The 16,699-nt window shown below is 46.0% G+C and overlaps 1 protein-coding gene across 2 annotated transcripts in view; it reads left to right on the forward strand.

Annotated features, from left to right (window-relative positions):
* ADCY8 (adenylate cyclase 8) overlaps positions 1-16,699 on the forward strand; it is a 159,605-nt gene that overhangs the window by 118,352 nt on the left and 24,554 nt on the right. The window contains exons 10-12 of one of the 2 annotated variants that reach the window (XM_024572213.3): positions 3,389-3,590; positions 5,613-5,702; positions 10,161-10,333. In XM_024572213.3, coding sequence (XP_024427981.2) covers positions 3,389-3,590; positions 5,613-5,702; positions 10,161-10,333 — 465 coding nt within the window. The remainder of the gene's footprint in view (positions 1-3,388; positions 3,591-5,612; positions 5,703-10,160; positions 10,334-16,699) is intronic. The other variant, XM_045181780.2, reaches the window with a different exon arrangement.

Raw genomic sequence — 16,699 nt, forward strand, 5'->3', positions numbered from 1 at the left:
TCTAAAGGGTGGTACAAATGCCATATCAGTGTGACCCCAGCCTCTGTTTCCTGTTGCACCACAAGCCGCTGTCCAATGTCCACTCATCCCCACTGCTCCCTGCCTCCCCCGCACACACTAGATCCTGACACTAACCCAGCCCCTGCTTCAAGACAGACGGCAGAGAGTAATCAGAACTTAATGTCCAGAAAGGATTTGGATGGAGCTGTTTGCAAATCCCTCGTCATTCTTTTTCAGCCTTGATTTCAGAAATGAAAGGTTTCCCTGCCTCTTGTGCACACCAACAATGCAAAGTGAACGCAGTACCCTGGACTCGGGAGGTGCTCTATAATTAGAGAAAAATAACAATCCGATGCTATAACGTCTGTGTGTGTAGAAATAAATGGACGCTGAGGAGCTGCAGCACAGATTTCCAGAGGAACTGTGCATGCGATGCCAGTACCTTGCTTAGAAAGCCCGTCTTGTAATTAACCCTCCTCCCATAGATCTTGAAAACACCTTTGGTTCCTGAATTTCACCATGAATAGAGAAAGAGAGTAACATTTCTTTGAGTTCTTATTACATGCTACACATTTCACTGCCTTATTACTTTAACATCTGAACCTCCCTTTAAGAGATGAGCATTGAAATCCCAGTTTTGCACATTAAAAGAAGATACTCAGAAAAGTGAGTTCCCTTGCCCAAGGCTTTGCTCTTGTCTTGGGACCATATGCCTGCCTTTCACCTCCTGTCTTAGTTGGTTCAGGCTGCTGTTACAAAAATACCCTAGACTGGGTGGCTTATAAATACTAAAATTTATGTCTTAAAGTTCTGGAGGCTGGAAGCCCAAGATCAAGGTGCTGGCTGATTCAGTGTTTGGTGAGGTCTCTCTTTCTTGTTCATACACACCTGTCTGCACCTTTCACACCTGCAGAAGAGAGAGCTCTCAGGGACCTCTTTGATAATGGCACTAACCCCATTCAGGAGGGTGCCACCCTCATGACCTAATACCTCCCAAAGGTCTCACCTCTAAACACTGTCACATTAGGCAATAGGATTCAACACACAAATCTGAGGGAACATATTCAGCCCACAGCACTCCCTTTCTTTTTTTTTTCAGCAAACCCAGAAGGAAGTGCTGATCACTTAAAACTATGGTAGGGTCCCACTCGGGTGGTTCTGCATGCAAATCACCCCACACAGCCCTCCCGTACACCCTGACACCCCACCGAAAGTATACACAAAATAGTTAAGTGGGCAACAAAGCATCCATTTTATAAAATTCCAAGGAAATGCTCACTTTGCTTAAGCAAAACTCTGACAAACGCTGGAATACGAAATGCGGTTAAGGTCAGAAGAGTGTGTGGTGTTCATCCTGAATCTCTTGGCTCTCTGCCTGCCGCCCCATGCTGCACTCTGACTCCGGTGCCAGGTCTTAGCGCTCTGAGGATCAGAAAGAGCAACACACTATCCCCTCCCCCAGTGCCAAAGAATGAGGGAGATCTGGGCAGGTGTGATGGGGACTTCTTGGGGACACTTGAGCCTCCTTTCAGGAAAAGATGGCCTGGCCAAAGTAAAGAGTTGCCCATGGCCAGGCTGCTTCCACAGGGAAGGTCAAGGTTGTGGCTTCCTGACCACCCCAGTGAGTGTAGGAGGAGGAGAGGACAAGCATCTGAATTTCACATAAACACTGGTACTTAACAGTGACCTTGCCCTTCGTGAAGAACGAGAAGGCAGCAAAAGGGTGGACAGAGGGACTGGGAGGATGGGTGGGAATTCTCTTCCCCTGGAAGGCTGCTGAGGGGAGGAACAGTCTCCTGTCCCCACAAAAAGTGAAGTCAGTATTTATTGAGCACTTTCCATGTTTTCAGCCCTTTGCCAGGTGTCATGGAAGAATCCAGAGAACAGCCAAACCCCGGAGGATGAGCAGGGTGTTCCCCCAGGAGAGTGAGGTGCATCAGCATTCCACGAGAAAGCAAAGGCAGACGTAGTAGAGCACTGAGGGCATGTGCCTGACTGTTGCCCATGGACTAGAGAGATGAGAAGGACAGGGAGAAAAGTCAGCAGAGTCAAGGGCAGCCACTCAAGGTCCTGCACCATGTAGCCTTCATCTGGGTGGCAGTGGTGGCCACGGAACCAGGCAGCTTTCTAATCGGCCTTTGCCTGGTTGGCTTCTGCCAAAGCTTAAAACAAAACATTCATATTCTCCAGGGCTGCCTCACATCATTGAGACACAATAGCCTTGGAATTGGCCTCCTTTCTCCCTGGACAGCTACACAAAGCCATCCACCTGCATTCTCCTTCATTTGCCTCCCCTGAGGGCCCAGGAATAGTGAATGGCGTGTTGTCAGGGAGTTTTTCTAGCCTATTTTTGGGGAAGTTTCCCATCTGCCTGGACTCCTCTGGGAACCCACTGCCACACAGAACTTCTCTGTTCTTATCTAGAACTCCTGCAGGGATTTCCTGTCAAGGTGATCCATGAAATCAAAACTGTGCAAGTATTTTTTTAAAAAAGGAAATAATAAAACCCCCAATAGTGAAAGCTGGGGCTGGGGGAGGAGTCACTCCTAGCCTTCAGGACACCTGCCTGTGCAGAGGGACTTGGAGGCTGGGCTAATCCCTCCTTGTAAAGGTCTTACCACCTGGCTGTCACAGTGCCGTGCACTCCCGCCACCCTGTCTTTTTGACCATATTTCCTAAATTACCTTGGCAAGGGAGGAAGCAGTCAAAGACACCTCCAGAGATGGGGTTTTAGATAAACTGAGTTGCTAGAAACAGCCGGTCATGCTTTGGTGAGTGAGAGCTTGACGCTAGAGAGGGACAGTTGGGAGTGACAGCGAAGCTGTGGGCAAGGATGCATCCTCCTTCCTCAGGTCTCAACTGCACCCTCACCCGTGTCCCAAATGGCACATAGTCCATTCCCTGCAAACCCTGGTGATCACTCCCCAAACTGAGCAACTCAGAACAGGTGTCAGGTTTGGCTCTTGGTATCAGAATAACACCTAGAAGGAATCTGTCTCATAAAACCCACCTTGAAGGGGAAAGGGCATATGGACCCCCAACAGCCAGAGTTTCAACATAAAATTCCAGTGTTATGTTGCTTTGGCAGCACTTGGCCTAGTGAGAAAGATGAATGGCAAAGAAGTGAAGAAATTGGGTAGGAGTGATACATCCAGCCAAATATTTGGTGTTCACGGAAAAGTTTCTCAATCAAGAGAATATTCTAGAAATGGATGCAATAAAAAATGTCTCTGAATAGCCCTTTTCTTAAACAAATAGAGATTTATAGGAATTACTGGAAGCTAGGGATAGGGGAGGGTGGTCATAGATGTGACTGACAGCGTCGCTCAGTGAGTGGGGAATCAGACGATCAAAGCCGCGTGAGCCAACGTTCTTTGTCTCCTTGCAGGGTGATGCCAATGGCCATACAGTTTTCCATCCTGATCATGCTGCACTCAGCACTGGTCCTCATCACCACGGCAGAGGATTATAAGTGTTTGCCCCTCATCCTCCGGAAAACTTGCTGTTGGATCAATGAAACCTATTTGGCTCGGAACGTCATCATCTTCGCATCTATCCTGATTAATTTCCTGGGCGCCATCCTAAATATCGTAAGCATTCCCAGCTCACCCACCCTCTGGTATCCGGGGTGTTCTCAGGAGTCCAGAAGTTAGTTGCAGCTTCTTGATTGCCTTCCTTGGTACCAGTTACCTTCGTGTGCCTGGTCCAGCCCCAAGTTTAGGGACAGAGCACAGAGATGTGGCTACTGTCAGAACTGTGCATTTTGCTGGTGGCAAGTTGTCTCTTTCCCAGTGGGAGAGGTTATTTGCTGCAAAGTAGCTCTAAACTCCCTTGAGTCCCTATCACTGGCTGACCAGCTGCAACGGTAAAAAAGAGTTACCTCTTATTAAGTACCCACCTGCTATGTGCCATGCACTGAAGGAGGAGCTGTACATGTTTTTCATGTTTAATCCTCACACAAACCCCGTGAGGTAAGTCTCATTATCCCCACTTTATGGCTGAGGAAACTGAGGCTCAGAGACATGAAATAACTTGCTAAGAAGGTCTGTCTGACTCCATGACTCGTGCTCATTCTCATCTGCTAAATTGTACCTCTGGGAATGGGAGTGGGGGAGTGGAAACAAGTAGCTGTCATTTATTGAGCATCTACTATGGGCTACAGGTAGGTATTACTGTTCCCATGTAATGGATGAGGAAACTGCATTTGAGGAAGGTTGAGCATCTTGCCTATGACTTTCTAAAAGTTCCTATTGGATGTGACACGTTGAACTGCGATGACTCTCCAACTGCCATATTTATCATTGTTTTTAATTTGGTGGTCCATATTTTAACGATTTCATTTTTTCTCTAGAATGGTAACATGGTAGCTACAGGCGTTTTCCGTATACATACAAATAGTCGGTGTTGTTTGTGACTTAAGGACCTAGTGAAGTTTAGGAGTGGTTTATCTGATTCCAGGTTTTGAACTTGGCACCTTGAGAGAGGCTAGTTGAGGTGTTGTCTGGTGATGGAAATCATCACCATGACCCTCAGGTCCAAAGGAGGGTCTCCAAGTGTTCGGGGACCCAACGTGTGGACTCCCACAGTTCTCAGGCTTGCTTTGCAGGATTATACTGCCTGAAATATATGACCCCAATTGGCCCAGTAATTACTTAGAGTCTATGTTGCTCAAGTTCTATATAGTTGGCATTGAAGTGAACGACTCTATGGGACAATGAAAAAGGGAAATCACAGTCTAATTAAATTCATCATCAGATAAATATTTTACAGATCATGGCACTTGAACATGGAAGTATGCAGGATCATTGATCACAGTGTCCAGAGTTGGAGCCAGGATCTTATCTTGATGAATCAGATCCCTCTGGGGTGCAGAATTTGGCAATAAGCCCAACAGCTCTAGATCAGGGTCACCTCTGGGGCTGGCCACGCCACAGCGGCGTGGGAGGAGGTCCGGAGGTGTTGGAGTCAGATAGACCTGCGTTCAAACCTCAGCTCCACCACTTACCAGCTCGGTGACCCTGGACAAGTTACTTTACTTCTCAGAGTTTCATCTTCTTTGGTTGTAAAATGGGGATAAAAATAGCAGCAACATCACAAGGTGATGGTGAGGTTTTTTTATACAAAGTGTCTGGCACAGAGGAGGCATCCAGCCAATGGCAGCTGTTCTTTTCTGAGCTCCACAAACATCTCCTGTAGCAATGTCTGGGCTCAGAGCTGCCCGCTGCCCTCAGGGCCCTCAAACCCTCCCAGCTGTTGAGGTGGAGACAGGCTGTGAGCACACCCAGGCCTTTCCTCCTGCCATCTGTCTGCTCTTCTCTTCTGGGCCCACACTCCAATGACCCTCCATGATGGGCCTGCAGAGCAGTCTTCACCTGGTTTCTCACTGCCCTGCCTACGCTTTTTCTGAACCAGGACTTTCTTTAAGTTCAAAGAGGAGATCCCCGCTGGCACGTCCCTTCTGAAATGAACCCCCTCAGTGCCTGGCCTGCCCCAGGCTCTCACTGAAGCCCAGCGCTGAGAGCACATGACTCCTATCCCAGCAGCACTCACACTGACTTTTGTTCCTGTGTTTTTTTGTTTTTTTGTTGTTCTTTTTTTTTTTTAATCCGCAGCTGTGGTGTGATTTTGACAAGTCGATACCCTTGAAGAACCTGACTTTCAATTCCTCAGCTGTGTTTACAGATATCTGCTCCTACCCAGAGGTATTTATTCATAAGCTCCCTTTGGCCAGGCTTGGGCTCAGATCTCACTATCAGCTCCAAATGAGCAGCACTGGCTGAGGGGCCTCAGAAAGGACTCAGGCCTGTTTCCTCCTTCCGCCTCTTCCTCCTTCTTTCTCCTTCTTCCCCTTATCTGCTTTTCCCTCTCTTTGTATATTCTGCTTTTCCTCTTTCTATTTCCTGCTCCCTCCTCTGCCTCTCTTTCCCATTGTTGCTTTCTCCCCTTTTCTTTCTCCTCCATATCTTCCTTCTTCACTTTCCCCTCCACCCATTTTCCTCTTTCCCTTTGTCTCCTCCTCCCCTATTCATTTCCACAACTCACCTTAAAATCCTAAAGCTGAATGTGCCCTTGTTGTGAATAGAGAACAGTGCAGAGTTATTTCTCAAAACGTGTTTGCTGCATTGGAAAAGGAAAGCTGGAAAGAAATAAGGAAGGAAAGATGGATAATGGAAGGATGGAGAGATGCAAAGAAAGGAACAGAGAAGGAGGGGTAGAGGGAGGAAGGGTAGTAGGAAGAAAGGGAGAGAGAAAGGAAGCCAGTGACTCACAATTGCAGAAAACAATTAAACTGAAACCAAAGTGGTACAGAGAGTGTGTGGAGCACTACAGGGTCAGGACATGTCGCAATAGGACACCCACCATCATGATGTAAGTCTGATCTTCTTGTGGCAACACAGCCATTGGTCTGGCCCTGGGCCTTAGGGTCAGCCTACAGGGCCAGGTAAAGGACAATCTTAGGCTCTACTGGTCATAGCCAAGACCTTTACGCATTGGGACAGAAGTTCTGGGTTGTAAGGGAGGACAGCTTGGATGTCCCAGCAAACCCCCGCCAATGCCATACCCTGAGGACGCTGAGTGGACTCTTGTTCTCTAAGACCTTCTCCAACACATGGATGGAGGAAAGGCTCTTTGTTGTCTCACCTAGGCCCCAGAATTGGTCTAGAAATATCTAAAAAGGAGAGAAACCCTCTCTCCCCACCCAAGGCACAGAGCACCTATCTAGTTCATTAAGTCCTAACATCATTAAGTCCTCAAAATGTCTGGAGTAGAGGCTGTGACCATCTCCACTCTACAGATAATGAAACGAAGGCTTAGAAAATAACCTGCCCAGGGCCACTCAGTGCCATTCCTGCATGACTCCCATTCTTCTTCACTCCTTTCCATTCTTCCTTCTTTCCATCTTTCTCTTCCTACTTTAGTTATCAAGACTTGGCACTGCACTACAAACCAGATCTGGCTTATTCTTGACCCCATCCGTCTGAACCCAGGCTCAGGCCCTAGGTAAGAACTAGGCTCCTCTTAAGGAAATCCAGGGCTGCACTGGATAGACCCAAATGCTGCTGGATTTCCTCCCACCAAGGAATGAGTGAGCTCCGATTTTGTGGCCTCTGTGGGACACCAGATCCCCAAGACTTTCTCAGTTTGGAGGGCAGGAGGAGGGACCCAAGAGTCAATGGACCCAAGCTGGCCAAGACTCAGGTGTTGAGAGCTAAGGCAAAAGCTGGATTTCACTCCCAACTGAGCTCCTTCACTTGCTAGCAGTGGAAATCTTGAATCAGTTCTTACTCTGAACCTCAGCTTCCTCATCTGTAAAGTGGGAAAGGTAATATCAACACCTTTTTCCCATGGCTATTACAGAGCCAACAACTATCGTGTTCTCATGCTGACTACCTAGATGAGCCAGCAAATGTTGAGTTTCTAACATGATGTCTGGTGCAAAGTAGACGTTCACAAACTATTTCATCCGGGCCCCTCCATCATTCTAAATCAACCCTGTGTGCCCTGGGCCCCAAACCTGAACTCCCAAACCCAGGAAGACAGCGCTCATGGATCCACCAGTCCTGTGAGCGTGGTGGGTGAGCTTTTCAATCACGTAGCTTCATCTCTATGCCTCAGTTTCCTTATCTGTAAAATGAAGGTGAACACAGTAGCTTCCTCATGGGTAGCAGTTGTGAGGATTAAGTGAGTTCATGCCTGTCAAGTGTTTACAGCATCACCTGGCACAAGGCACCTGCTCATTAAATGTCAGCTGTGATTTATGTATTATTTTTAGTAAACAGCTTTTGAGCCTGCACTGCCAATATATGTTTATTATAAGTTACAAACCTGTACCAGTGTGCCAACCTATCGTGTGCATTATGAGACATACTCAAAAAAGGGAATATTAAAAAGTGAGATAAAAATAAACGAATCAGGGTTTTACATTTTCCTCCTACAAGCACAGGGTCATCTGGATCACAGCTCAGCAGATGCTGCCCACAGGTCAAACTCTGCCAGCCACCTGTTTCATAAATAAAATTTTATTGGGGCACAGTCACACCCATTTCTTACTAATTTCCTATGGCTGCTTTTACGGTGCACTGGCACAGTTGAGTAGTTACAACAGAAATGCTGTGGCGCACTAAGCCCAAAATACAGGGTCCGGCAGCAGTAAGGCTTGCTTGAGTGTGGGTGGTGGGGTACGTGAGTGGCACTCATGGACAGCAATTTGAACATTTCACCTAAGATGTCACATGGTGTGCTTGAGGGTGACATTGTCATATTATAGAATTATATGCTTATGCTTTTGTAATAAAACAGGGGCGTTATTTGTATTTACCGTCTGGCTCTTAACAGACAAAATTTGCCAGCAACCCACACCCCTCTGGTGCAGGAATCCCACTGGCCTAAAAGATGGGGAGCTGGACCATTCCCATCACCAGCTATCACAACAACCCACTTTGCCCCACCATCTGCCATCCTGATATTGTGACCGTGTTTCCCTGCCTGAGGATTTGTCTGGCAGACTAGAAGGAATCAGACATCAGACCTTCTAATGGCTTAATCTGCACACCCCTTCCCACTCCTCACAGGTGTGTGTCCCCAGGCCAGTCACCGCGTCTCTCTGAGCACTGGTTTCCTCATCTGCGTCTCTGACCTCTCTGCTTCACCCCGTGAGAAATGATATTCAGTTCAACAGCATGCTATTAAACTGGATGATGCAATGTAAACATGAGAGGTTGCTAGAATATGGGATGTAAAGTAGAATCTATTTCTGAACTGGAGCTTGCCAATGACTAAAAAAAGAGTGAAGATATAGGAAATGACAGTATAGAAAGCCATATCCCAACTATGATTTGAGAAGAAGCCTAGGGGAGGGAAGAGACATAGGTTTGCAAAATGATTGCAAATCACAGGCACAAACCCACAATGTCATTGTCTCAAACCCGGTGGCTCCTGGGAGGTTTGAGGGGAAGACCTTCACTTTAGAATCAAGGCCCTTTACTATATATGCTCTGGCACATTTGGATAAATAGTGACCTATATTTTCAGGAGCATTCAGAGCTGTCTATGGTTTTCAAGGATTCCTGAGGGCCAGTTTTCCATGGAGGTATAATTACCTCGGTCTTTGCATCCTGGTGCTTCCTCCCATTTCTTTCCCATGTTTTCAGGTCTGACCCAGCCTTCAAGCCTCCCTCCTTCAAAATGCATTCTTTGCAGGACCTAGTCCCTTCAGATTACTTCCTGCCACTTCACATACCCTGTGGCATCATCTCAGTACTCACATTCCATCCTTTCTACAACGTATTAATCTAACTGGAACATTCTTCTCAGCTCTTCAAATTTATAGATTGTTTTAAGGACAAATGACAATATTGTATAGTTTTTCAAGATTACTCAAGGGACAGAGCCCACAATAAGTGTTTAGTAATTTTTCTTTTAAAAAAAAAAGGAAAAGGTATATTTCCAATGAAGCAGCAGAGAAATTATTTACCCTCCCACCAGAAACTACTAAAGGAAGACAAACCGAATATATGTGACAATCATTTTTGAAGACACTGGGCATCAGGCAATGAAGGACAGTGGCCACAGGAGAGCAGAAAGCAAATGCAGTGAGCCCTGTGACTGTCTGAACTTTGTGGTGGCTGTAGGCAAGCTTTCAGGCTGTGGCTCGGGCTGGGGGAACCCAGGTGGAGCCCAGTGGACCCCCTGCTGTGAGAAGACAGAGCTGAGAGTCTGGGGAGACCAATGAGGCTAGATTTGGCAGAACAGAGAGAAGACGGTGGCACAGAGAGAAATCCAGAGATCGGCAGAGGTTTCCCTAAGTGCAGTGAGGAGACAACCTGGTGCCCGGAGAAGAGCCGTCTGGAAGGACTCGTGCCTGGTGCTCACACCACGCTGGGAAGAGTGTGACTTCCCACGAGCCAGACTGAAAAACATCATAATTCGGAGGGCACTGGGTAGAATAATCAGAAGGGTCTTGCTTCAGTAGTGTGCAGCAATCTCCCCTAGATTATCTACTGCTTCTCACCAATGCAGTGATGCGTTCACTTTGGGACCTGTTGAGTTTGAGGATGGCTGAAACCTCCCTATGGGGAGGCCTACTGGCATCCGTGAAGGGGAGAGTGAAACCCCCACCTTCCGGTCAGGTCTGACCACCCTGCATTCTCTGTTTCTAGTACTTCGTCTTCACGGGCGTGCTGGCCATGGTGACCTGTGCGGTTTTCCTCCGACTTAACTCTGTCCTGAAGCTGGCCGTGCTTCTGATCATGATCGCCATCTATGCCCTGCTGACCGAGACCATCTACGCGGGCCTCTTTCTGCGCTATGACAAGCTGAACCACAGTGGAGAGTAAGTGCCCACCACTGCATGTGCAGCAAGCACTCCACCTCCAGTGGGAATTAGAGCCATTGGGGAGATGATGGAGTTATGGAAACCTGGGGCCCAACTAAATTCCTCAACTTAGGCACTTGCTAGCTTACAAGTCTAGGCAGAATCTCTAGTTTTCACATTTATAGTTAGATTAGTTACAGATTAATTAATGAGTTAAACTTCAGACTGAATCACAGCTCAGGTCCCCTTCACCTTTAACAGATCCAGGACTTGTAGGGTGTGATTATAACTTGGCTGTAACAATATTAGTGACAGTGAGCATTGTTCACTGAGCACCTGCTATGATCCTTTCATTTTATTATTTTTGTAATATGGAATAATACAAGAAAAGTAACACTATCTTAGCCGAGAGTCCCTAGAGAACAGAGCCTGGGGCAAGCCTGAAGTTCTCATGAAACCCTGGGGCAGCAAAAGCAAGGGAAGAGGAAGTGAAGAAGAGAATTATGGGGCAACTACAAACGAATGCCATATTGTGCTGGTTACGTGAACTGTGAAGAGACTCAGCTGGTGCCTTAGGACAGCCATTCACTTGGTCAACTGAAATGCCTCTGGGTAGGTGGTGAGTCGGGGAAAGGATCTCAAACAGAGCAGGGGAGAGAAATGTGCTGCCTCCTCTCTCCCTTCTTTCATTAGTCATTTCCCCTCCTTCATTGTCCCTCTGGATGAACCTCCTGGTGACATCACTTAGCCTCTTTCACAGCCCCTGGAGAAACCAGACCCCATACCTGGCTTCAGGTGTAGAAAGCACATGGGGCATGTGAGAGTCTGGTATGCCTGGCATATGGTAGATGATCAATACTGTTCATTCCTATCCCCTCCCTCCTTCACAGGAGAGAAGTTGAGTTCTGAATTCTGTGTAAGGTCTTAAAAGAAGAGCTTGTTCAGTAGGGTTGTGAAAGTAACCAGAATCCCAAACTCACTGCTGCTTCTTCCTGACTCAAGGTCAATTCCTGGCTAGTCTTTTATTGACTCACACTTTGCTATTAACAGAATTAAACAAGTAAGAAACAGCAGAGCCCCGCCTCTCGGTGGCATTATGTGTCAACAAGCCAAAGGTCACTGTGCATCCAGCTGGCAGTCACAGGCAGTGCTTGCTGTTGGGGATTTAACCATCACTTTAGGAGCTCATAGTGGTTCAGGAGCATTTCCACTCGTTCCTGGGGTCAAGTACTTGGGAAAATACAGAGAACCTTGCATAGGACAGCCTGGCTTGCATCTCCATGGACACAGTCCCAAATATTTTAGACTGGCATCTCCCTTCCAACTCATGAAGCCCCCTCCACAACAACCCCCTGTCTCCGTGAATGACACTGAGTCCAAAACAGATGAAGCACCCTCACCCCCAATACCTCCCAAGTCCCTAGAGATTCATCTTCCTCAGCACCCTTTGCAGGGAAGGACTATGTTATGACATTTCTGAGTACAAGTTTAGGAGTTAAACCACCTAAGTTCAAATCCCAGCTGAGTTCATCATCCTGCTGTGTGATCTTGAGCAAATTAACCAGAAATGAGTTAACCTCTCTAAGCCCTGCTTTTCTCATCTGTGCAGTGGGGATAATATTCCCATATTGTTAGAATATAAAAGAGATCAAATGTGATCAGAAAAACCTAGCACAAGGCCTGGCATAGACTAAGCATTTGGTTAATACTGACAATTACTATTGGACACGCCAATAATAATTCGTGTACCACAACTGCTGCTGTCCTAAAAAGGCCCTGTTCTCATCTCTGGACTGCCCTCGCCTAGCTGGCTCCCCGCCTCCACTCTCCATCTACTCTTCTCAAAGCCATCGGGTCAACTCATTGTCCTTTCTTAAAACCCTAAGGGGCTCCCTATTGCCTCAAAGCAGTTGAAAGTTCAACCTGCCCATCAGGGACCTCAGAGCTCTCCCCAGTCTGACCCCCACAGACTCCACCAGTGTCATCATCATTGATAGCCTGTATTCTGGCCATGGGAAACCATGTACTATTTCCAGATGGGCTTCTGCACATACTTCCCCCTGTCTGACAGCTCCACCTCCCTGCCTGTTTTCAACCCGTCATTCTCAAGGTCCAACCCAAGGACAATCTCCTCATTGATTATTACTCATTTTCTAATGCATGCATATTATTTTTTGTATCATTGCACTCATCTCTCCATGTTGTAAATATTAATTTTCATGTCTTTCTCTTTCATTGGAATACGAGCTTTTGAGGGCCAGGACTGCTGCTCATGTTCATGTTTTTGGCACTTAGGAGTATATCTGGCAATTCAATATTTGTTGAATGAAACATGAAATGAATGAGTGACTGAAAGAAGTATTAGCTCATTGGGACTATCTCACCACTCACTCACAGCAAGATAAGTGCAGTCTATCTACAACCCCTGTGAGTTTTGCTCACCATTGCTCATGTGTTCCCCATCCTGTTCGATTTGCTTTTGGACTTAAGTGTCATACCATTCCTATGGGCTCTGCTAGGCCCTACAGATTTGAAGAAGAGTAAGGTGTTATTTCCACCTTCAAGGAGCTTTGAGGCAAGTAAGTGCATGTAGGAGGGCATATTGGCTACTGGAAAAGCATCACTGAGATCTGGGCCAATAGCCAGCCTGTACCATTCACTAGACCTGTCAGCTGGAACCTATCTTTCAGCATTGGAGTCTCAGTTTCTTCTTTACTACCATAGGGTTAATAGTATCTTAATTGTTGATGTGACAGTTCGAGCAGGCAACATATGTAAAGTGTTCTTGGAGGTATGGCATCAAATCAGCACTTAGCAAATGCAGTCATTAGCATGGCCGCAGAATAAAAGATAAATTCGGATCGGCTGGTTTATTCTGGATTTCGGGGGGGAGTGGGAGGGGGGGCTAATAGCTAAGCTAAAAAGTTTGGCATCAGATGCACAATGAACTTGGTGCCTGAGGTGTGAATTCTCATCCTGGCTCTGACATAAATCAGCTGTGTGACCCTGAGCAAGTGACTTCCTCCCTCTGGGCCTGGAATTCTCTCTATAAAACTAAAGCCTTGCAAGGAATAGTATATTATGTATGGTCCACATAACACAGACTAGAATGGATCCATTTAACTCACATTATAAAGTATTTAATTGCATGAAATTATTACAGTATGAACCATACAATCCTAAATTTGTAAACATAAACACATTTTTGCAAAAAGGAAAAGGAAATGACATTTAATTGACCCCCAAATATTAATCATTGTTTTCCCTGGGTGGTGGGCTTACTGACAATTTTTATTTTTTATTTGTGACTTTTTATTAGCTGTGTAACTTACTACAATTAGCATAAATATGTCTATAATGAGTTACACTCAAATACTACTGTAATTTTTATGAGACATCTGATAAGAGCATCTCTAAAGACTGTTATAGCCCCCAAAATTACATTATCCTACATGTGTTTTCACTTAACTATATTCTTTTCTATTAACATAGGGGGATGGTAGTATTAATTCAATTATTTTATTAATACAAATAAATTAGTTCAAACAGCCTTGGTTTTAAGTCTCTGCCACCCAATATCAAGCAAAGCATTACAATTTTCTACAGATTTCAGCCACTTGACTCTTTTTAAGTTCTTTAAGTTATCATGGAAGGTACAAAAACTCCCTTGTAAATTCAAGTCACAGTTTTTTCTGGATGTTTCTTGACCTGGCTGACTTACTATGCATATTCTGCCCTCTCTACTCAGGCTATATTTTTTCCATCTGAAATACATCAGAAAGACATAGACCATTCATAATTTTCTTTTACTTTTCTTCTGAATTTGACCTAGTCATCTCTCATTTTTTGCTCAACTGCTGCTTTCAGACAGATTCAAGAGAAATTTATGTTTCCTCTTGAAAGTATGTATGTGATAAATTACCAGGCTTAAAAAAAGTCCACTGCATCGCAAGGAAAAAGCAGTTAGAAGTACCAGTCAGAGCAGGACTTTGGACTGCATTCAGCAGGAACTAAACAAATGGCATTTCCCATTCAAACTGAGCCATGTGAACCAGTGTTCTTGTTTTCGCTTTGTTTTTCAAAAGCACTACCACCAGGAACGAGATCATGAACCGGGAGCTCTATGGGGTGGAGAGAGGGAGACATGGGCCATGCACCATGCTGAGTGCATTACCAAGATGTGCTCATTTTATCCTCCAGTTGTGGAGGTAAATGCTTTTAGAGTCTTTCATAGTGGGCGATAATCTGAAGCTCAGAGATTCAGAGTGGCTTGTCCAAGGTCAAACACCTGGTCGGTAAACAGAGCTGAGACTGGAACCTGGGTCAGCATGATTACAAAGCTCATGTCTTTAATCATTTTTTCAGGAGTCCCCAAACTTTAGGGTCAGAGAATTAAGTGACATGGAGAAAGGGTGATACTAAAATATGCCTATACACACCCAAAATAAGCCCTGTCGTGACTGTGAGTTACAGAGAGAAAGAAGGAAGGAAAGAGGAAGGAAGGAAGGGAGAAAAAAAAAAAGAAATAATACTAGTCCTAAATGCAGGATGGCAATATGGAGCTCATCATCCAACCCTCTGAACTTCAGCACTGGAAGTAGTGGACAGCTCCAATAGAGCTGAGCGCTTTGTCCTGCTGCCTGTGACCTCAAACTTGACATATGACATTTACCAACCCTATGCTAGAGGCTTGTCAATCATTAGCTAAGCAAGATATATGTCCCGTACCTATAGAGGCCATCCCATCTTTACCTCCCAAGACTCACCATCCTTAAAGACTAAGCTTTTGAGCCTTCCAGCCCAGGCTCCATTCTCTTCCTATGTATTCCCATGGCAACAAGGATGTGTCCCTACTATGGAGTGTATCATGTTACAAAATTATCTGTCTGTTTGATTCTCTCTTTTTTTAGTGGACTCTTTTTAGGGCAAAGACAATGTGCCTTATTCATTTCTGTATCCCAGCATGTGCTTGGCACACAGTAAATGCTCAACAATTATGTGCTTTGCTGGGGCTATAGAAGAGAAACACAATAATCAGTATCATCTATTAATAGCATCTGATCTCCAAGGGAAAGCAGATGGAGCTGGAAATTAATAAATCTGAATAACTCCCCAAGAGAAAGCACATTTCCATTCCTAAGTCCCCATTGTACCTGGTGAGCTGAACTGGGCCTGGCCCTATATAAGCTGGGAGGGCCTTTTAGCATCAAGCTTGATGAGAAGCTGGATTTAGAAGCTGGGTTCATGCCCCCATTTCCCTGAGCCCCATGCCACTCCAGCTAGCCTCCAGAACGAACAGAAGAGGGAAAGCTGGGGACTGCCTGGATGCAGCCACATTAACGCTCACTCCTCCCCCCTCTAAATACTGCATCTCATCTACGATGGCCCACTGTATCCTTAAGCTACCCCAGAGTTCAGTTATTTTGAGTAAGTTCTGAGTTTCTGTGTGCTTGTGATCAGGAGGCAATAAAACAAGGGTGAGGTGACCTGGCTTTAGTGATAAAAAATATTCCGACAGCCATCTGAAAACCAGGGTGTAGACAGTGACATCCGAGGCCTGTAGGGAACCATGGCAGTGAAAGGAGAGGTGGACAGAAGTGGCTGGAATGAGGATATAGTTTGGTGGAAGAGTGGACAGGATTAAGGATTTTGGAGGGGTGAGGCCTGGCTTCTAGTTTGGCTTTTGTCTTTGGCTCAAGCACCTGGATGAATGGATGAGGGGGCAATTGCCTGCAATGGAGAAACCTGAGGGATAGAACAGGAAGTGATGGGAAGCAAGAGAGATGCTCTGTCTTGAGCAGTAGTATTTGGGGTTTTCTTATCTGGGCAGGGGAAGCCTGTCAGGGGAACTGCTTATTTCCATACTCAAAGCCTGATGTTGCTTCCACCAAGCCCTTTGCCTCTGGGCCTCGGCTGTCCTGAGAAAGGCTCCATGCAGGGCCACAGTGACAGTGAGGAAGCAGACAGAATCAAACATGGCCTTCCTCTGAATTTCTTTGATAGGTGTAAGTGGTGTTCAAATATATACTGGCCACTGACCATCTTCAGCTGCCCTCCAGCTTGGTCTTCTAGAGAGCCCAGGACAGGCCAGGCCAGCGGCACAGCGGCTTGTGCCCCCGTAAGGACTGTGATGGAGTGCTGCAGGTTCACTCCAGCTGATGCCTCAGTGGGAACAAAGCCTTTACTAGAAGACACGAGAATGGAAGTGGGGTAACCACAATGCTCCGTCCACAGCACGGATGTAAGAACTTAGGAAGTGACAGAGGTGAAAGTGTCCAGTTGATGGAATTGATGTAAGAATCTAAGCCTGATTCTTCCAGCACTCGGGATAGGGGCTGGCACATAGGGACTGGCAAGAATTACATACCTGTCTCTTAAACAGGA

Source organism: Desmodus rotundus, chromosome 8 (assembly GCF_022682495.2).
Source record: "Desmodus rotundus isolate HL8 chromosome 8, HLdesRot8A.1, whole genome shotgun sequence".
NCBI lineage: Eukaryota > Metazoa > Chordata > Mammalia > Chiroptera > Phyllostomidae > Desmodus > Desmodus rotundus.